This window comes from Delphinus delphis, chromosome 17, assembly GCF_949987515.2.
Source record: "Delphinus delphis chromosome 17, mDelDel1.2, whole genome shotgun sequence".
NCBI lineage: Eukaryota > Metazoa > Chordata > Mammalia > Artiodactyla > Delphinidae > Delphinus > Delphinus delphis.
Window position 1 is genome coordinate 60,070,853 of NC_082699.1, and position 22,096 is coordinate 60,092,948.

Genomic DNA, 22,096 nt, shown 5'->3' on the forward strand with positions numbered 1-22,096 from the left:
GAAGGCAGAAAGGGACAGCACAGATAAGCCTACCAATACAGCCCCTCTCTTCTATTAGCCACATCTTGATGTTACTACATCAAGTGAAATATATCCTACCCATTTGTGCATACGATACAAGTGTCTGACAGCACTCTTCAAAGTGCTCTGGAAGATAATTCCAATTGATTAAAAAGACAGAGTTCCAAATTTTAATGGCATTTGGCTACTGGTTCTTAATCTGCTTGTCCCAAGAGACAGGTATGGGAAAGTGATAAATTAATTCCAATTTGGCCAGATTGTTCAAAGTTGCAGAACTCAGTGCAGTCTTAATAAAAGGTCATGCATGGTAACGGAACTAATGGAATCTACCAAGATAGATATAGGAGAGCAACAGTAAGCTCTCTTGGTGACATGACAACAAGAATATATGCAAATAAAAACACCTGAGCTGTTCTAAAACAGGAAATGAAAAATGGTAACATAACAAAAACATTTCCCAGGGCAGACATTTGGGCTGGGTGCCAGTTCTTTAAAACCATTGTCAATGACAGTGCAGTCATCATTCAATATGGAGGCAGCTGTGCAAAGACAGACTGCATATGAGAGAGGAAAATGCCAGCAAGTTTGAGTAGGTGCAGAATGAAAAACGAAATCCCCAGCATCAAGCCAAAATGTTGCCTCAGAAGGTGAAATGCTTCTGGGGAATCAACTCTGCTGAAAGGGTAGAGACCAGACAACCACAATTCAGTATCCTGGAACACGCTCCGTTCTCAAAGACAGACTCCCAACTTAGTCACATCAAATTCATGGGAGCACTGGTACATAAATGGAGAAATTATGGCTGGTATTTTTTATTCCCTTTCTTTCCTAAATTTCCTTTAATGAGCATGCATTAGTTTTTAAAAATCATAAGAGAGGGCTTCCCTGGTGGCGCAGTGGTTGAGAGTCCGCCTGCCGATGCAGGGGACACGGGTTCGTGCCCCAGTCCAGGAAGATCCCACATGCCATGGAGCGGCAAGGCCCGTGAGCCATGGCCACTGAGCCTGCATGTCCGGAGCCTGTGCTCCGCGACGGGAGAGGCCACAACAGTGAGAGGCCCGCGTACCGCAAAAAGAAAAGAAAAAAATCATAAGAGGAAGGAAAAAGGCAACATGGAAAAGAACCACATCTATCACTTTTGTTTGGCCTGTCGTGAGTGAATGTTTTAGGCACAACACCATCTCTGTGTGGGGAGAACTATACTAGATCACGTGTCCTCCTCTTGCTTCTGAGGTCCCAGGGGCCTTGGAAATCACAGATCTGAGTACCAGACACAAGGCATGTTTTAGGAGCTGCGTTCAGCTTGGCTTGCCTAATTCATGGTCCTCTTGGTTACAGATATTCCACTGTTACTTTAGGGAGAGTACTGAGTTATTTCACCAGCCAGTTAGCAGACTGGCCAGCAGCACAGAAGTAGAATTAATGAGAGTTAGAAACTGAATTTCCTGCATATTGAAAAAAGGACATTAAAAAATATCATTTTACAAATATTTGTGATAGTTCAAGATAAAGTACAAAGCCATGAAATAAAAGCATTAAAATATCCCATCATATTAGAGAAAGGAGTATGGCAAGTTATGTTGAAGCTAAAACATTATTGCACAAAGGGTCTTTAGAAATCCTCAGTGACTGAGTATTCCTGCCCCAGGATTTTTCTGGGAGTATCATATCCCCCTTCCCAGGCAGCTCTTGAGAAGTTTAAACTTTTATTAGGCATCCTTGTGGAAGATTGGTTGATGTATATGTGTGGATTTATTTCTTAGCTCTGTATTCTGGTCCATTAGTCTATATATCTGTCTTTATGCCAGCACCATACTGTTTTGATGACTGGAGCTTTATAATATATTTTGAAATTAGGGACTATAATTCCTTGGTTTTGTTCTTTTTCCTCAAGATTGATTTGGCTATTTGGGGTCTTTTCTGGCTCCATATGGATTTTAGAGCTGTTTTTCTATTTCTGTAAAAAACAAATGCCATTAGGATTTTGGCAGAAATTGCCTTGAATCTGTGGATCACGTTGGGTAATACGGACATTTTAATAATTAGTAAGTCTTAATTCTGCAATAGAAGACAACATGGATGAACCTTGAGGACATTATACTAAGTGAAATAAACCAGTCACAGAAAGACAAATAATTCATGAGTCCACTGATAAGAGATATCTAAAATAATCAAATTCATAGAATTAAAGAGTAGAATGGTGGTGACCAGGGGTTGGGGGATGGGAAGTGAGGAATTACTAGTAAGTGGGCATAAAGCTTCAGTTAAGCAAGCTGAATAAGCTTTAGAGACCTGCTGTAGCACACTGTACCTACACTCAACCATAATGAGTACACGTCAAAATTTGTTAAACGAGTAGATTTCATATTACATGTTCTTACAACAATAAAATTAAATGGAAAAAAATCTAAATGGCCAAAAATACATTTTTAAAAAAACATACATTTTCATTTGAGGCTGCTCTTTTAAATATACATCTTAAAGGTAACACTCACTCACGTACCCAGACTAGATCATTTGAGCAATGATAACACTAAGTATAAGAATCAGCCCTAGAGACCTCTCTCTTTCTGAAAATTAATCTGAAGGCAGATACGGAATTGGGAAAGGAGTACAAAGTGGCAACAGGATGGTACAAAAACTCTCCGGTATAATTTCTAAACATTCTGAATATTGAGGGGGGTAGATACACACCTCTTCTCAGTATCAGAGTTCAGTGTGGTCTACCTGCAACTTCTCCTTCTCTGAATATATTCCCTGGACCTGAGCAGATTGTGTGTTGGGAAGTGAACGATGTCATGTTAAATGACTTCATATTCACCATGACACAGGCAATTTTCTCCTGATAAAATTTCTTTTACAGAGCTGATCTTTTGGATTCATCTTCTTTGAAAGTCTGGACGGGGGCAACAATAATCCACTGATCTGTTGAAGGCCACCACCACCCCTTCCTTACCTGTAGTAACAATCTCTCATCACCTATGACGGCAGCTTGGTTCCAATTAATCACTTCAGAGAATGGCAACTCCCATCCATTGCTGAGCATCACAGGGACACAGGCGGCCTGTGCAAAGAAGGGGACTTCGTGAGTGTGAGGAATATGGCAGCAGGAACCCTTCCAATCAGAGGTGAAATGGGTACAAATTCAATTACTGGCATGAATCCTGGACTGCTGAGGTCAGAAGAAAAGTGGGCTTTTATGAATTATCAAGTCACATGAAGTCTGTCTGTATCCAGCTGAGATTTTGCTATTTGCAAGTCTTGCCCTAGAATGCGAAAACCCCATTGCTATTCTTGTACATGGTTTGGCTGACCTTACCTCTATGCAGGCAACTGGCCTCCGTTGAAGAAGGTTTATTGACGTAACAAAATCGTTCACCAGTAAAATCCTAGCGTAAAAGCCACCTTGAACATGAACAGCCTTGTCAGTGTAACTGCCATAGCCCACTTGCAAAGTGGTTCACCCCAATGTCCTGAGCAACAAAGAACAGTTCGGCCTTCCTGATAAAGCATTTTGTGGACTAAACTGTTACAGGGTGCTCACCTTTCCCTAGCCATGTAAACATCTGAACTTTGTTCCCTTCAGTGTGGTGGGATCCCAACCACTGTCGTACCAATTTACTACCCACACAGCGACCTAAGAGCCAAGAAACACCACGCTAATGACAAAATTCTGTTTGCAAATAACTCAGAATCCAAAGCAGAGAACAATTTGCTCCATGCAACATCCCAAGAGGCTAGGGGAATGTCAGGAATGGTATGGTTCATAGAACGTGCCAGAAAAGACTTTCAAGAGAAGGAAGCTCTCCTGTCAGAGGACACGACAGAATGACGGCAATTAAGAAGCACTGCGACAAAAGCACAGATTCAGCCGGGGCAGAGCACAGAGGAAGAAAGGACACAGTAGCAAGGCGTCCAGGAGCTGAGAGAGGTGGAGAGCGTGCTTTCTAGCCAACAAGCAAGGCTGGTTGCAACTTCCAGGTGGGAAGTGTGGAGAACTGTCTCAGCAGGTGAAGGCATTTCTGCAAAGTGAAGATTAATAGCAGAGACCCAGCAGCTCCAGGACCTCTGAACTTCAGAGCCTGGGAGGAGCTGGGCTGAGTGCGTGCCTCTACCTCGCAGGGTATCACGCTCAGCATTTAGAGGAACTGAGTGACGACTGAGATGGGGACAGAACCGACGATTTTGCTTTTGGGAAATACCACCCATCAGCCATTTTCATTGCTCTTGAGACTGGCTTCCAGGAGGAGGGCTGAGTCTCCGTGGAGCCCAGGTCGGCTGCCTGGTGGGCAAGCAGATCTGCCCTCTGTTTGTAAACACGTCTCTGAAGAACCCACCCTCCCTTGAGAGTCCCATCGGATCTCCTCATGTCCAAAGGCAGGGAGTAAATCCTCCCTCCGCCCGCCCCCCTCAACTCATAAAAATGTTGCAGATTTTCTTGGGAAAACAGATTTCAGGTGTTTAAGGCAAACCACACGTTCGGCTTAGACCCCAGGAGAAGTGCTACGGTTAAACTCCGCCCCAGTCTGACGTTGAGTCCTCAGCCCTATTCTGGGGAGGATCAGGGTCTCTTACCTGCAGAGCCTCCAGGAACCTGAAAGACCCAAGCCTGCGACCACGAGGAACCAGACAGAAAGTGGCATTGTGCAGCATTTCCCGATAATCATACCTAGAAAAAGAGGAAGAGCCATGAGCAAGTAAAGGCGCGTTAGGAATGGGGCAGGGGAGAGGGTCGGGGGAGGGGTGAGTCAGCACACCTGGGGTGGGTGCACACCTACCAGAGATTACCCAGAGCAACTCGGGCGATACACAGGCAAGCCTCACTTTTCCAGGGCGGGAGGTGGGCAGGGTTGTTGCATGAAGGAGAAGAAATGTGAACCATCACACTGGACAAAGCAATTACGGCCTTTTGCAAACAGTACATAAAAGACAAGTCTGATGGTCCCAGCAAAATTTTGGCTTGCCCAGCCTTTGCTTCCCAAATCAGATTTTTGTCTCGGATGAAAATAGGTTGCCCCCATAAGCTTAAAAAATACTCACCGCTAGTTGTTCTTTTTTAATGCCATGTCATTCAATAAAACGAAGGCTGTTCTTGTTTCCTACCCCACAAACCCATGCTGCTAAAACCTACTCAGGAAACCTCCATTCTAAGCACAAAACATTTAGTTTCTTCTTCAAGCTGGAGTTTCTACTTTTAACCAAGAACATTTTGTTACCCCAGACAAACACTCCTGTATAAGAATGGTTGGCATGGAGGTGAGAGAGAAGGAGCCAGCCCAAGAAATGGGGAAAGAGGAATAACAGGAAAAAAAACAAAAAACGGTGGGGCCTGTGGGAACCTGGGCAGCAGAAGAGATGATTTCTTCCTCAAACACCATTTAGTTGTATCACACTGTTTCTACACTTGAAAAAATGCAAAATGTAATATGAATGTCACCTGTCTCTTTATACCGGTGAAGTGCAGGAAAGGTAACAAGCCTCTCATTTTATTCAGGGCTAGCACTTTAAAAATGATTTCCAGGGACTTCCCTGGCAGTCCAGTGCTTAAGACTCTGCACTCCCAATGTAGGGTACACGAGTTCAATCCCTGGTCAGGGAACCAAGATCCCGCAGGCCACACAGCATGGCCAAATTAATTAATTAATTAAACTAGAAATCTTTTAAAAATAAATAAATAAAAATAAAAATGATTTCCACAAATACATTCCTAAACACGCAGCTGAAATTTCATTTGGAGCTTAAGAAAACTTGGGAAACTGGAGATGGCTCAGGTCCTGTGAAGGCCCAGTTTCTCAGAGCCAGGATGAAGTCACTCTCCTTTTTCAAGAGCCTCCCAGGCTCAGCAGACAGGTGACTTTGACAGTAGCATATGTCACCAGCACTTTCTGACTCTAATAGTCTAATTTAATCATAGCCTGAAGGCATTGGATTCTTCCCTCCTCTTTTGGGGATACTGATATATACATTTATGTTTTTCAAGTCCACATCTATTTTTATATTCTCACACAAACTAGGCATATGGGAATAAGCCAATTTTCGATTATAAGCCCATCATTAAGAAGAGACGTCATGCAAAGGACCATTTACTTAAACAAGCGTGTACAATTAATTTGCACAAGGAAAGGTCACTGTGAATGGATTATCTCCATTGAGAGTAAAATTTAAAAAAAAAAAAAGAAAAAGAAAAAAAAGAAAACCCTTGCTACATTAATTAAACTGCAAAATAGACCTCCAAGTAGAAAAGATTTTTAAGAGGGTTCAAATCTAGCTAGATGAAAATAATAATAAATTATGATAGCAATGGCTTCTCTTCCTTACCAAACATAGGGAAATAATTGACAAGTATCTTCAAGTTCAACTGTTGATAATGTCTGAATATCTACCTCATCAGTGGAGAAGAGTGAACTATGTACATACACACAATATATATGTATAAAGTTTAAACTGAAACTTTTTTTTAATATAAAAAGGTCAAATATACTTGAGGCTACAGCAAAGTTTAATAAATGCCCAGAATCGAAACCCCTGAGGGGCTGGAACAGAAGGCCCCACCTCCTTATCATCAGGCTGCTAAAATGTAAAACCCTATTAATGTGCTGGATTGTAACAAGTTTCAAAGTTGCCAGTTGCAAAATTTACTTCAGGGAAGGAGTGGGCAAGAGGAAAGGCAGAAAACTTGTAGGAAAAATTCAAATGACAGCTATTCAAGCTATTGAGTTTTAAGGGGTTGTGTAGGAAGATTTGCTGATGTAGTGAATAAAGCTTCATGATTGAAACTTGTGTTCATTCACGTAATAGGTAACAGAAGATGAGGGACAATCATTCCTGCTGGAATCAGGAACCCACTAGGTAAACTGTGAGATTAAGAACAAAACGATGGGCTCTCTGGGCCTCAGTTTCCTCATCTGCAAAATGAGTCAGTTGGGCAAGATGACTAAAGATGGTTTTGAACATTCCATTATTCTTTATGTTATCATTTTTAGGTAGGAAAAAAGAATGTCCCTTTGAGAGTATCCCACTGTTCCAAAAGTTTCCATAACCACTGTATGTATGTGTGTATATGTGTCTACAGAAATCTGCTCGTGTACACAATGTGTAATGTGTGTATTTATATTGACACACAAAGACGTACAGAAACATAATCACTCATAACCTGAAACAATGATTTTTGGATTTCTAATCATGCTCAACCCATGGACCAGCCTCATTCTTGGGCTCTAGTGACAGTGAGCCTATGAATTACTGTGTACTACAATTGAAGAAGTAATGATGCCTGCAAAGGGGACAATCTTTCTAATTGGGCCACGTATGTATTTGGTACCCTCCCACTCAGCTCTCTGATGTTCTCCCATGCCCCATGTCTACCTCCTTCTAGGTGCTTAAACTTGTTCATTTATTCAATCATTCTTTTAAGAAATACTATGTTCCAGGCACTGTTCTAGTCTTGCAGATGTTGTGTAGAGAAAATGCTTCTTCAGCTGCTAGATCTACCAAAGACTCATTGGATAACTAGAAAAGACTGATGAGGACTTCAGGTGTAACATCTCCTGAGGGCATTTGTATCAAGTACACTGTGGAAGCCTGGCCTTCCAGAATGACACACTAGGGAATTCTGAGGACACTCTTCCCACCAAAACAACAATTTAACTGGTACAAATTATAAGAGCATCATTGAAAGTTTCTGGAAATTGTCCTAAGGTCATGATGACAAATGGAAAAACATTCGTTCAAGAAAATCTACCAAATCTCAGCAAGAACTGAGAACATCTGGAGCATCTGAGCCGAGATCTGCTCCATCACCAACCCCCAACAGCTCTGCCTAATAGAAGTTCTAACGTAGGCGAGTACAGCTGAGAAGACCGGTCTCCCTCTACCCCCAGCTCCCATCGAGAAAGTGAAAATACAACCTATAGAAGAGAGAAAATATTTGCAAATCATAAATCTGACAAGGGACTTTTATCCAGAAAAGGTAAAGAACTCTTACAACCCAACAATCAAAAGACAAATAATCCAACTTAAAAACAGGCAAACGGGGGCTTCCCTGGTGGCACAGTGGTTAAGAATCCGCCTGCCAATGCAGGGAACACGGGTTCGAGCCCTGGTCCAGGAAGATGCCACATGCCGCGGAACAACTAAGCCCGTGCGCCACAATTACTGAACCTGTGCTCTAGAGCCCGCGAGCCACAACTACTGAGACCACGTGCCTAGAGCCCATGCTCCACAACGAGAAGCCACCACAATGAGAAGCCCGTGCACTGCAACCAAGAGTAGCCCCCGCTCACCGCGACTAGAGAAAAGTCCCCACACGGCAACAAAGACCCAATGCAGTCAAAATAAATAAATAAATAAATTTATAAAAACAGGCAAAGGATGTGAATAGACATTGTTCCGAAGAAAATATACAAAGTGCCAATAAGCACATGAAAAGATACTTAACCATTAGTCTTTAGGGAAATGCAAATCAAAACAAGGAAATACCACTTTACAGCGAGTAGGACGGCTATAATCAAGAGGACACATGACAACAGGTGCAGATGTGGTTGCAGAGACACTGGAACACTCGTGTACTGCTGCTGGTGGGATGGTAAACTGGGGCGGCCGCGTTGGAAAATGCTTTGGCAGTTTCTTTTAGAACTAAAAATGGGCTTAGCACCCAGCAATTGCACTCTCGGGCATCTATCCCAGAGAAATGAAAACTTGTTTTCACGCAGAAACTTGTCCACGAATGTTCACAGCAGCTTTCTCCTTAATAGCCCCAAACTGGAAACCATCCAAATATCCTTCAGTGGGTGAATCATTCAGCCAACTGTGGTGCATGTATAGCTTAAAATACTTCTTAGCAATAAAAGGAAACGAACTACTGATACACACAACAACCTCAAGAAAATTATCCTAAGTGAAAAAGCCAATCCCAAAAGGACATATTCTGAATTAGTCCATTTATATAGTGTTCATGAAATGACATAATTACAGAGATGGAGAACAGGTTGGTGGCAACCAGTGGATAGGGACTGGGGAACAAGATGTGGAGACGACAGGTCAAGTGAGGGGGACAGTCTTTTTAGAGACTAATTCTTCCCTATGACTTAAGCTTAGAAATATAGATCACATCAAAATCATAAACTTCTTAAAAACAAGAAATAACGAACATATGAGATCTAAGCAAGAAGGTAAGTAGACGAGGGAGGCAACTAATCTCAGAGAACTTTCATCTTTATTAATAACGGTTTTGGTGCCCTTTTCAGATGGCCCTTAAGTCCCCTGCTGTATAGGTGATGACACAGAAGACAGAACAGTTTCCATAAACTGCTTCAATGAAAAATGCAATAAAAATAACATGACCCTGTATTTAACCTAGAAACCAAACCCGTTCTACGGCCGAAATAATTCACTACAACAACCTTAAAGTTGCAGTGAATAATGTCTGGGATACACCCCATTTAAAATGGGCCATACAATAATGCAGAATTGAAGCCCTTCCCCTTCATATGAAACTTTTTTTTTGGGGGGGCTGGGAGCAATTCAGTGCAACCAGCATATGGGTGGAGGGCGATGTGGCATTAGTGCTGGGGTCCTCAAAGTACACTCTTCCAACTAGTAGCATCATCTGGGAAATTGGTAGAAATGTACATTCTCAGCCTCACCCAGGCCTGCTGAATCAGAAACCCTGCGGGAAGGGCCCAGGATTCTGTTTTAACAAGCCCTCCAGATAATTAAGATGCGCCCTAAATTTTGAGAACCACTGGCACGGTGGTTAAGAGCCTAACGATTAAAAGCTTAGTTGTTAAGCAGCTTTAGACCCAGCCAAACCTGGGTTCCAATTTCACCTTGGCTATTCACAAGCTGAATGTTCTTGGGAAAGTTGTTTTTCTTTGTTTTTTTTTTTTGCAGTACGCGGGCCTCTCACCACTGTGGTCTCTCCCGCTGCGGAGCACAGGCTCCGGACGCGCAGGCTCAGCGGCCATGGCTCACGGGCCCGGCCGCTCCACGGCATGTGGGATCTTCCCAGACCGGGGCACGAACCCATGTCCCCTGCATCGGCAGGCAGACTCTCAACCACTGCGCCACCAGGGAAGCCCTTGGGAAAGTTTTTAATTTGTCTAGATCTTAGTTTCCTGGTTGGCAAAATGGGGATAATACTTCTACTGTGAGGATGAAATGATACATTTTAACTAAGCCTGGGCACATTATAAGCAATCCATAAATGGTAGCTATGATTGGAAGGGAGGTGACCGAATATAATGGAAAATACAGCCGGTTTACGTAGGAAAACCTGGGATGAAGAACTTGGCTTCTGGATCTACCACTTTCTGTGTGCCCCTGTGCAGACTGTTTAGCTTCTCTGGGCCTCAAAGATGTGAAGATTAAATCAGATCGCGTGCGTACAGCAGAAACTGCAAGGCACTGCGTGATCGTAAATTTTTGTATAAACTACAGCGGTTCAAGAGGAATACAAACATTTCAAAAACGTAACAAACAAACGGAAGAGGAACGGATTCCCGAGACAGAGCCAGGGAGCCGTGTAGAGCAGACCCTTGAAAATAAAATGAAAACAGAAGCTGTGAACCACAACAGCAGTTTCTAATTGAAAGGATTTTGCCTTATTATCAAACGCTCCATAGCCACGAATGATGCTGGTGCAGTGTGCCCACAGGTCCAGCTGTGCTTCCCACAATTCCCTGGTAGGCTCAGTTCCACGTGAGCCTGCTTTCTGCTAATCAAAGAGGATAGAGAAGACGTGAGCCAGGCCCTCCTCCCTGTAGCCACACAATTCTAGTGTCCCCCTGATGCCGCTACAGTGTGTCTCACGTATTGATTTATAAAGTGAACATCTACAGCTGATATGCTCCCTCTCAGCTCCCATCCTCATAAGTACTCAATCTTCTTTGCTTACCCCCAGGTTAGAATCACATCCCTGAAAAAAAAAAACAAAGAACGCAAAAACAACTTCTGACTGTTGTAGCTGCACAAAGTGCTCTGGGATAAGGGAAATAAAATAGCTTCCTTGGCACCTCCTCTGTGCTTTCTTTCATTCATTCAACAAACATTAGTTGAATGCCTAATGCCTAGTAATGCCTAGTACCACATGTCAAATACTGTTCAAGGAACTGATGGTCCAGGGAGAAGGCAGATGTGTTATCAAAGGATCGTCATTCGTTGAGGGAAATGGGAGGATGGAGGCAAGGGCTGGGAGTTATGTAGAGAAGAGAAAAAAGCAGGCACAGCTTGGCTTCGGTGGGGAACGTGAGAAGCAGGGATGCCTCTTGGAGGACGGGAGATTCTGAGCTAATATTAAAGGAAGAGCAAGAATCAGTCTGGCAAAGAGCTGAGAGGAGGCGACAGGCGTCTCTGGGGGTAGAGGTAGCAGAGCAGGAACAGAGACACCAAGGTGAGACACACTGCCCAGAGTCTGGGGTGCGCCAGACGGGGAGGAGAGATGAGGCTGCTCGTACAGGCAGGGTCCCCCCTGGGAGGATCTCCTGGACCTCAGACATGACCCTGTGCGTGTGGTCGTGAGTCCCTGAAGGGCTCAAGCAGAAGAGTGACATGTCACCAAAGGAACGCTGAGGACTTGATATAAGCCAACTTCACAGGCAGATATGAAGTTTGCACAGCCCGATAGCCTTGCCAACGTAGGTCACAGCTGTGGAGCCACCGGGGCTCCAGCTCCAGGCTTTCTGGTTCTAAAGGGCCTTTGCTCTGTCCTACACGATACCGTCTCCTCGGCAGCTCACACGAATGGAGTGTCTGAAAGTTATGTTTCTTACACGGTGAAGTCCTAAACCTTTCACCTACTTTCAAGCATTGACAACAAAAGGCTACCATTTAAAAGGACTCTTTCTCCCCTACTCAAAACTCCACCCTGTGTCACACCAGGAGCTCGGTCCAAGATGGTGCTCTGTTATTTAATATCTATGTTGCCTTAGGCCCTTTCTTGGACTATCACAGATTAGATGCTTAAAAGTTCAATTATTTTTGAGAAAACCCCAAAATCCATAGCATGTAATAAAATGAAATTGGCCCAAGGCACAGATTTGAACTGAGAAAACCATGAGTGGGAGCCAATCTTTTAGCTGGAAAATGGGTCCATTGGCCACCATTCTATTTGTTGTCTACACAGAAAAGTACAGGCCCCAGTGGTCTCTGTGAATCCACGGGATTCACTGAGCCTCAGTTTCTTCACGCCACCTGCTCATACAGTGTCTGTGCCCACGAATGAGCTACTCTATGTTCCGGAGTCAGGGAAATGCAGATGGATTATCTAGTGTGTGGCGCTGGTGACCAGAGTGACTGCAGCCTCAGGGACTCAGTAGCTCCCAGCGGGAAGGCCCTCGCTATTTGGAGATGGTGAGATGCCTAACACAGGCCACTCTGCCCTGAGCACTGCCGGCTGCTCGAACCTCTGGAGCCGGTCAGGCCAAGGATTAGGAAATGATTTCTTTGTGGTGCTCCTCTGAATGACCCTGCCGATCCCAAGCTGTCCACCCTTTCACACTTCCTGGCTTTCCACTTAAGACCATCTTCTTTTTATGCCCATTTAAAATCCATTTCAACATCGGGAAGGGAGGGAGGAAGAGTGTGTGGGCTCTGGCTGGGGCGGGAGGCCCCAGGGGAGGTACTGACTCTTTCGCACACATTATCTCATTTAAGCCTCACAGCCACCCCAGGAGGTGGATATGGTTATACCTGCTTTTCACAGGGAAGAAGAAAGAGTCGGCTGAATCCTTGGAATCAAACCCTGCATCTGAACACACTGGATCATAATCCCATATCAAGTCTAAACTCCCTCACCCCATCTCTACCCTAAACATCCACTGACAGCTAAGAACTATAAACCTGGACCAGGTGGTAACCCTCCCCTGCACATATTAATGAACTGAACATGTACCAGGTACACCATAGAGAAGACCATGTCGGTTCCCGCCCATTACATAGCAACTCAATGGCTAATATGTAAAAGCAAGTGACAAAAATAGGACAGCCATTGACGATAACAATTATAATAATTATCCCCCCACTGATTACATGTTTCCCATGGGTGGGGCAACAATCCGTGTTCACTCCTGCCCTTTCTCTCTACAACCACACATGAAATGGCCCCATTTTACAGGTGATGAAGTCGAGTAGCAGAGTTGTACTTCGTGGGGCTTGTACAAGAAGGGCTCTGTTGTCTCCCAGAGCTGCCTCGAAGGAAGGAGTAACTTCCCCACAAAAGGGGAAAATGAAAGATTTTGAATATATTGTGCCAGGGGCCGTGAACCTCAGGAAGCTATCGGAAGGAGGCGAGATTTTGGAGCACCGGCTTTTCTGCTCGGCAATACCAAATTTCAAAGTGCTCGGAGATAAATGCAATTCCAGGACGTGTGGGTCTAAATTCTCTGGTTGGAAATAAAGCATTTCTGAAAGTGCTAAATAAGGGGCTCTCTGGGTACAGGGGGGGAAAGGGAAGGGAGTGACAATTAAGGAGCCAGCAGCAGCTGTGACCTCAGATCGATAAATGGGTCCACAAGAGGCACACCAAGGTCCTGACTGCGGGAGCTAAATGTCTGGGACAGACCCAAGGGCAACTGGGAAGCTCAAGGTCATTATCTTACCATTAACCTTTCACCAGGCTCTGCGCCACGAAGACAAGCCAGCCAAGCGCAGCGGGGCCAGGAAGTGTGGACTGAGGCTGCGGGGCCAGAAGCGTGGGGTGTCAAGCCTCAATGGTGACTCCTCGGGGACAGGCCGAGTCCCAGGGAGCAGCCTGTGGACAGGGTACTTCCCCACACACCCTTCTTCCCTTCCACCCCGGAGGAAACCTTCCCCGATCCCTAAGTCTCACCCAGAGGCCCTCTTGCTGCTCACATGGTACCCAGGATTCCCTGTCTACTTCTCCCTCTGCATCCAGTTGCCCATTTTCTTGTTTCCCTTCCACTGGGCTCCAGGAGGGAGGACCACGGTCCTACTTTCTGTTGAACCAACACCTACCCCCAGGGCCTGGCCTGCAGGAGCCACTCAAAACATAGGTATGAAATAGATGAAAAGTACTCAGTATCCACTGGTTTGCAGGGGGGCGGGAGGGGCTGTAGAAACAACAGAGACACAAAGAAGAGACATGAGCCCTTCGTTACAACCACCTCTGCTTAGCTCATAACAATACGTCTGACTCTTGATTATGCCAGTCCTTCCTAGTATGATGTTCACTCCTGTGTTTAGGCTGAGCACAACTGACTTAGAGAATGGAAAAGAGTGTCTTTTATATATAGTGTCTTCCTTTTGTACATTTTGTATCCCTTCTCTGTCTTTATTTCCAAAGGCCTGGCATCTTGTTAAAAGTTCTGTCCTCTCTGCACACTGATGAAGGGTGGGGGGGCGGGGAATGTGTGTTTCACCAGCCCTGCTAAACAGCATTATTTGCAAATCAAGTTAAATGTATGCACAGCGCTATTCAAACTGAACTGTCTCCTGGCTTTCCTCCACATCTGAGCCAAAGAAAATAAAACTGGAGAACCTCTTCCCGGCTTCTGCCATGATAAACACTGCATCGGTGCAAAGGCGAAGACTCCTCATTCCCCAAAGAAAACTGGGCTTACCCCAATGTTCTGACCCCTTCCCTTCTTGAACCAAGACGTTCTTCCCTGCACAGCCAGCCTCCGTCAGCACTGGGATTAGGAGGATGTCTGGAATTCCTGCTGGGCTGTTCTCATCACCAGAGTAGACACTGCGTAGGGGCCGTCCAGTGGCGAACCTCACATACCCTGCATTCTCGGTCAGTGCTGGAGCCCTTCATCTGCTCCTTGCACTTAAGTGATTATAAAATACCTTGAGAATCCAATTACACACAGCTAAGGAAATGATGCTGGTTTCAGCTACCCTCATTTCCCGTCTCCTTTCCCACCTTTACCATTCCTGGGCTCCACCTTCTGACTTGGACAGTCAGGGCCAGCTCACCGCTGGGGCTTCTGCACTGAACAAGCAAATGAGACCTCAGAAATTTGCATGGGCAGCGATGGCCCATCCTCAAAATTTACAGGACGCCAACATAATATGCAAGCTGCATGAAGCTAGTTGTCTAAGGAAAGTTTCATCTCTCTCACCTGGGTATGTGAGTATATAATTGTACAGGTGCATATGTGCCTCCATGAGACATGTACCAGGTACATGGCATCAGATGAACAATCTGATGCCACACATGGCTTACTGACCACATCAGCCTCCATGAGGGGTCTGGGCACTGGAGGTTGGGAAAGCCCGTAAGTCTAGATTCTGCCATTTCCTTTGCAGAAGCACAACAGTGCCCTGGGAGAAAGAGTCTGTGACACTGAGTCACCTCTGCCTCTCCTCCAGCCAGCTCTGCTCAGCACTGTTCCCCTTGAGAAGCAGCTGCTGTGTTCCCAGCACTCACTGTCCCAATTCCCCATTTCGTCTCTGTCCTAGGATTTACCACTGTCTGAATTCACGCACATATTTGTCTTTCTGGCCAACTGTTCCTATTCACTGCTGTGACCCCAGCCGCTAGACTTGTGCTTGGACCATAGTCATTTTTTAAGAAATAGTTGTTGAATGAATGCCAGATCTCCTTATGCCTCAGCGAATAATGCCTGTGAGGTCATAAAGTGTCCAAAAACGCCGGCCACATTCACAAGGGTAAATCTGTAGGACAAGTTTCTAAAAGGATATAAGACAAGTTCTCTCTCATCTCTGCTTTATGCAATATCAGCCTGATGTCTCTGGTTAACATTAAGATTCATCAACTTCTCCAAATGCCATCTGCTATGAAAGCAAGATCCCATTAAAAATGTCTTTAGAAATTTTTTTTTTTAAAAAAGGAATGTCTTTAAGAGATGTTTATGTAGAGTGATAGGATGAAGCCTACATAAAGTAACACCTAGAAAATATAGGTTCTGGTCTTAACTTTGTCACTGTTTGATTTTAAGCAAGTTATACTCTGGTTCTGAATCCATGCTTATATATAAAATGGGACAAACATACTAGTCTTGCCTACCTAATAGTGAAGTCTACTGAGGATGTAATGAAACAGTATAGATGAGAGTATTATGCAAATTAAAGCACATATGAGTATCAACAGGGATTAAGCAAGCATATTTTTGGAATGGACTTTGTACATACGAGGCATAATGTAGAGGATGTCAAAGGCCTGTTTCTTTTTCTTCTTTTTGAGTCTCAAATTGTTATGTCCTCTCTCCCAAATCCATTCAATTCTTCAGATGTGCAGATCATTTTCCAAAAGAAGCATCTGGAATAGCTAATTTGTTACCAAAGCCAGCGATGAAACACACATGATCCTGTGGGGCTGAAAGGCCTGCCATGATTCCCAGTTTTCCACTGTGTTAGTTTTCAGCTGTTAACCACTCTGTTTTCAGGTGATGAATTTGGAATGAAGATGGCTCAGAACTCTTGGCTACAGGGCCCTTAAAGAGAGAGCAATTCTGTCACACGGAACGTCTTGTTGCTTGGTTTCCATTAAGGAATCTTGGCTTTTAAATAAACTGTCAAGTAAAACTTGGCATCAAAACACAAAGTGGTAACCTCCTTTGCAGAGGAGCTGACAGCTCAGCTGTGTGTCAGATAGATAGCTGCTAAGAGTCAGCTCCAAAGGTGACTGCATCCGCTCTGGAAGGGAGAGGGTACCACAAACTGCCTTCCTCAGGATTAAGTCAAAGCAAAATTTAGGGATGATCTTAATGGAAAGTGGACTCAGTAACGCCGATTGACCATACCCCTCTCCACGAGCGCTGGTTTTGGAATTATAAAAGTTTTTGACGTGCGAAAACATAATTGGAAAACTTTTTTTCCCTGCTTAAAGGGCTAATTGATTTCACAGGTGTTTAATTATCATTTGCTGTGAGATAATACCTTGTAGTGCCATAAAAAATGGATTTAATTTTCGAGTGCTCGCAAAACCATTGCCAAAGCCAAGTTAGACCTAAAACTAGATAATTATTCTATAAATCAAACACAGTGCCTCCTTTCTTTGAAATTTTTAATACTTGGGGATAATGATATCTGACAACCTTGAAACTAACACGAAAAGGATTTTCCTGCCAAGTGCCAAAAGGCAACCATTGGAGCATGGCAGGCAGTTTGGTTCATTAATGGTGACTCAGGCAACCTCAGGACCCTGCCTGTGGGCTTCCGAAACATGCCAAGGGTTAAGGCATTGGTGTGTGTCAAGACACAGTATTCTCTACCAAGATCAAATGGCCAGACATCCATATAAGGTCTACAGAAAAACAGAAAAGAAATCCAAAACCACCCTTCACACAAAAACTGCCTACAAGCCACTGTAACTCTCTGAGCCCAAACTCGGAACCCTGGAATGTGGAAAGTAGAGGATTTTCACCTTGATCAATAAATGCTTTCCTATCTTAGGCTTAAGGCACAACACTTGTGCTTTCTGTAATAATAAGGGAGAGAAATCATGAAATCAAAAGAATGTTAACAGCTGGAAGGTACCACAAAGATCGGCCAGCACAAACACCCAAATGAAGAAAGCAAAGCCAGGAGAAGTCAAGTGACTCTCCCAACATGACACCACCAGGGGCAGAAGCAAGATAAAAAGGACTGTTCTGAGCAAGCAGAACAAGGAAGAAATAGCCTAAAAATTGATGTGGAGTCCCATTCTCATCCAAAATCTAAAAATAAAAGAAGGAAATTTTTTAAAAAGAAAAAAGAAAAAAAAAAAAACAGTGAGGTTTCATTCTGTAAGAGGAGTGGCTATTTCTCCAACAGAGCCCAGTTTCCGTGGAAGTGCTTCAGCTGCCTTAAATAACTGTATGGGGATTTTAGTTGGTGCCACGTTTCAGATTTTTCTTTCCTCCAACTTTTATTCAGAAGCTGTTGAAGTCATAACACGTTCCATTAGATTAAGTGTGCCTGAATGATTTAAGAAAGCTGGGCAAGCTGGCTGGGCGCACACACACAGTCAGCATTATTTACTTTATTTAATGCCTGTGTACAGAGTGTGTGCACCGCCCAGATCACTCACTGCACAGTGTGGATTTTCAGGCAATTTGAGTTGGCCTTTACAGGTTAAGGTAATATAAGGCAGGATGCAGTATAACGGGTTCCATTCCTGGACACCGTACTTCGGTCCTCCTAGTAAAAACCTAAGCCAAAGGCGTGCTGGCAGAAAAGGCAGGGGAAAATGTGGGTCCCAGAATAGTGTGAAAGGGATAGGATGGAAAAGCCTTCATAGGGACTGGCTTGGGACTGCAATGGAAACTCCTGCAACCAAGAAAAATGGGGATAATAATTACAGCTAACATTTATTGGGCTTATTGCACGCCCGACATTCTGCAAAGCACTTTACGTCTGTTTGGCCATTTGCTCTTCCAACAACCCTGTGAAGTAGGTAACATTATGTCTCCTACTTTATAGAAGAGGAAATTGAAGATTATATAAACTTACTTAATTAGTAGGCAGGTGGGATGTGAACTCGGGCATTCTGACTGCAGGGCCCAAGTTATTATATATTATCGTATGCACACTGCCTCCTTTCTATAATGCTTCACGGAGATGTCCCGGGGACTAGCCAGTGAGCTCCGTCGTGAGGGACACCATGAGAACCACTATGGAATCTACTGGACTGATTTATGATCTTCTAACCAGAGATATGCCTGGTATATCTCTGAGCCGGATCTTTTACCCAGCTCAGAATCAGAAAGGACAACCTTCCCAAGGTCAGCCCACATTTAAAGTATTACTCCCAGGTCCTAGGGAGTAGGTAGAACAGGTGAGAAACAAATTGCTGTTCATAAAATATTTGCAAATACCCTGAAAAATGCAAGAACATACAATGCTACACATATCTGGTCTGCAAGAAGGTACTTACTTATTTACTTAGGGAACTAGATTGAAAGATGAAATTAGTAGCCCTCCATGCCATAAAAAAAAAAAAATTGCTGTTCATTTGCTATATTTTATCCCAGGCAAGACCACTTTTGAACACAGAAACCTTAAGCCCTCTTTCTAAGAATTTATATAATTTTCACTTTCCCAGTCCATTGTGGGGCTTTGGCACCAAGAACTATATCATGCCTTTTGGTTATCTTAGAAGCTTGAGTGGAGCCTGTACTACATGTATGGGTCCCTGAGGCCACATGAATAGGACAGGGAAGAGAGAAGTCCTGTCAGAGACACCGGCGTTTCATTCATTCACTTGTGTACTCATCCAGCCAGCCAGCCACCCATCTAACAATAATACTTATTGTGAACCTGTAAGTACCAGGCATGCTACTGTCAGGAGTGGGGAATTCACTGGTGAGCAAAAATAAGAATAATAACTTTAATAAAGATGATGATGATGTTTCTTTACCTTATGGAATTGACAGTCTTTTTTGGGAGACTGATATTAAATAATTAACCATAATAATCAACAGCTGTGGTGAGTGTTCCAGGGAGAGACTAATTGTCCTATGGGAGCACATGAAAGAGGAATCTGACCTAGTCAGGAGAAGGGGACTAAGCTGAGGCCTAAAGAATAAGTATCCGTCAAGCAGGACCGGGGTGGAGATGAATTACCGCGAGCGGTGTTGATGACAAACTGTCAAAGACCATCAAGAAACGGAAAATACCTTTGAGCCAGCGAAGTACACACAGCACAACTAACTGTTCCAACAGGTGCAACACAGACGAAATCCATTGGATGGTGCGTAAAACACAGGTTGGGGCTGCTTGCTGGCTGGAAAAAATGAGTATTCAAGCCTGGATGTCTGGACAGATACTCACTTCCTGTTGAGCACGTTGATCGTATTATTAGCATCCCAGATTCCACATACCTGCCGAGCAGTAGCTGACTGCAGCAGACCTTAACCCACGTTACAGGTAGGAAAGCTGCGGCAGAAGGGGCTTGACACCTTGCTTAGAGCTAAGCAAAGATACTCAGGATCATGCCAGTTCATTTTACCTGCTCTGCCCTCCACCCCCAGGACCTGCCAACTCACCTGTTTTAGACTTATTTAGGAGCCCTTTTTCCTGTTGTCTCAACATCCTACAGGCTCAGTAGAGATGGTGCTGAATCCCTAAATGATCATATTTTCACAGTAATTAAAAGCCAAATTCCCCAACTCCCTAAGTGCAATGAGCAGCTTGAATGCCTGTGTTTTGCCCTAACACTGAACATCTCTAAGGTGAAGGAAAAGCCTGAGAGAGAGGAATGAAATGACTTAATTGCAGAAAGAGGCAGCCTTAGGATGCGGTAGAAGTGGCCCAAGAGGAAAGGAAGCTGGAGCTTCTGTCGGGACGACCTGCTCAGGAGCACCCAGGAGCTCTGGCTCCCGCCCGTCCTCAGGTGCCGACCACTGTGCTGGCCCGGGACCCACTGGCCCGGAGAGACCCTGAGAGGGCATCTCTCTGCCACAACGATGAGTCCTTCCTGCTGAATTTAATAGTTTTTAAGGTGAGAGGGGCGAACGAGGCAATTTCAGTTATTAAGGCATTAGTTTGGATTGGAGCCCGGAACAAAAGAAAAGCCACCACTGGGTTCACCCAACAAAGACGCTGTTTCCATCCATCTGCCTCTTAGGCTAATTTAGGGATTACAGCGCTTGCCCACAACCTCCGACAAAGCAAACTGAAGATCGTATATTGAGGCCAGACCGGAGCAAACCACTGCCACCTGTATCTTGAAGGCTGCTAATTCCTCAGAAAATAAATTAGAAGAAAAAGTTGGAGGAAATCTATATATGTATATATATTTAAATATCACAAAACACATTTCCATTCTTTAAATCATAGTCTCTCCTAGAATAAGAAAGCTGACGTGAGAGTCCAAGGAAAGGCTCTTAGTAAAAAACATAAAATATATTTATAAAATAGTACCTTCACATGTAGAAATAACAATGGTGATAACAACTGCCACAGTTTTTAGCACACTCGTATGCTAAGCCCTGTGCTAAGTACTTCACATACAGTCTCACCATCTCAGGGTCACAATCTGAGGTTAATACTATTATCCCCATTTCACAACTGAGCACGGAAGCTGAAAGAGTTGCAATAATTTGCCCAGAGCCACACAGCCAGCAGAGGAGGACGATTAAAATCCAAACATGGTCTGTCTGCACCTGAGAAGCTGCCGGGCTTCACTGGCATTTTGTAGTGGCAGCTCTTGATGTCTTAAGAAGAGGCATAGATGAGATCTTTCAAAGTATTGAGCACTGAAGACCTTTCGGTGCTCACTCCAATGGGTAATTCAAATAAAGTACCACTAGACCTTAACATACGGAATTGACATGTATGCAGACATTTGAATGGCTGACTTCTAGACTTTTCGGATTGTTATATTCCAGATAAGTTAATGCATTCATAGTCTGCCTTTCACTTCTGTTCTGATAGGGTGCTAGGTACATGTGCTCAGTTGTCTGAAATCATCCTGAATGGAGAAAAGCCAAATTAAGCTGCAGGTCCATCCAGTTTACTTGTCACTGGGAAATCCTCTAGTTGTAAATAACTCAGTAATCAAACATACAGGCACAAAACCCAGCTACCGGGCTTCCCTGGTGGCACAGTGGTTGAGAGTCCGCCTTCCAATTCAGGGGACACGGGTTCGTGCTCCGGTCCGGGAGGATCCCACATGCCGCGGAGGGGCTGGGCCCGTGAGCCATGGCCGCTGAGCCTGCGCGTCCGGAGCCTGTGCCCCGCAATGGGAGAGGCCACAACGGTGAGAGGCCCACGTACCACAAAAAAAAAAAAAAAAAAAAACCCAGCTACCTGTTCAAGACCTTCCCCTTGGGAGGCTGAGTGGAAACTCTGTGGAATAATAAATTAGCAGCTACTTCATTTTTTTTAAAGAAAAAAACCCTGTTATTGAGAGTGATTGACCTTAAAATTTAAATCGAATTAAGATGGTTTCATCTTCTTCTCGCTACTTCTGATGTTGAAATCTGGAGGGGGTGGTGAGGGGAGATTCTTTTGGATGGAGATGCTAGATGAATCCTTGTAAAGCAGCACCTTACAGCTATACCCACCTGAATTTATGTTCAGACATCTGCATCCCCAACACAATAGCAGCGGAAAAGCAGCAGAATGAAAGAAGTGCTACCCACTTAGCGCTCAGCCCAGGGACCTGCTG

The 22,096-nt window shown here is 44.3% G+C and overlaps 1 protein-coding gene across 1 annotated transcript in view; it reads right to left on the reverse strand.

Annotated features, from left to right (window-relative positions):
• Positions 1-22,096, reverse strand: part of EXT1 (exostosin glycosyltransferase 1) — a 291,933-nt gene that overhangs the window by 39,098 nt on the left and 230,739 nt on the right. Inside the window, exons 2-3 of the mRNA XM_059995092.2 lie at positions 4,597-4,690; positions 2,978-3,085 (exon numbers count right to left, since the gene is read on the reverse strand). Coding sequence (XP_059851075.1) covers positions 2,978-3,085; positions 4,597-4,690 — 202 coding nt within the window. The remainder of the gene's footprint in view (positions 1-2,977; positions 3,086-4,596; positions 4,691-22,096) is intronic.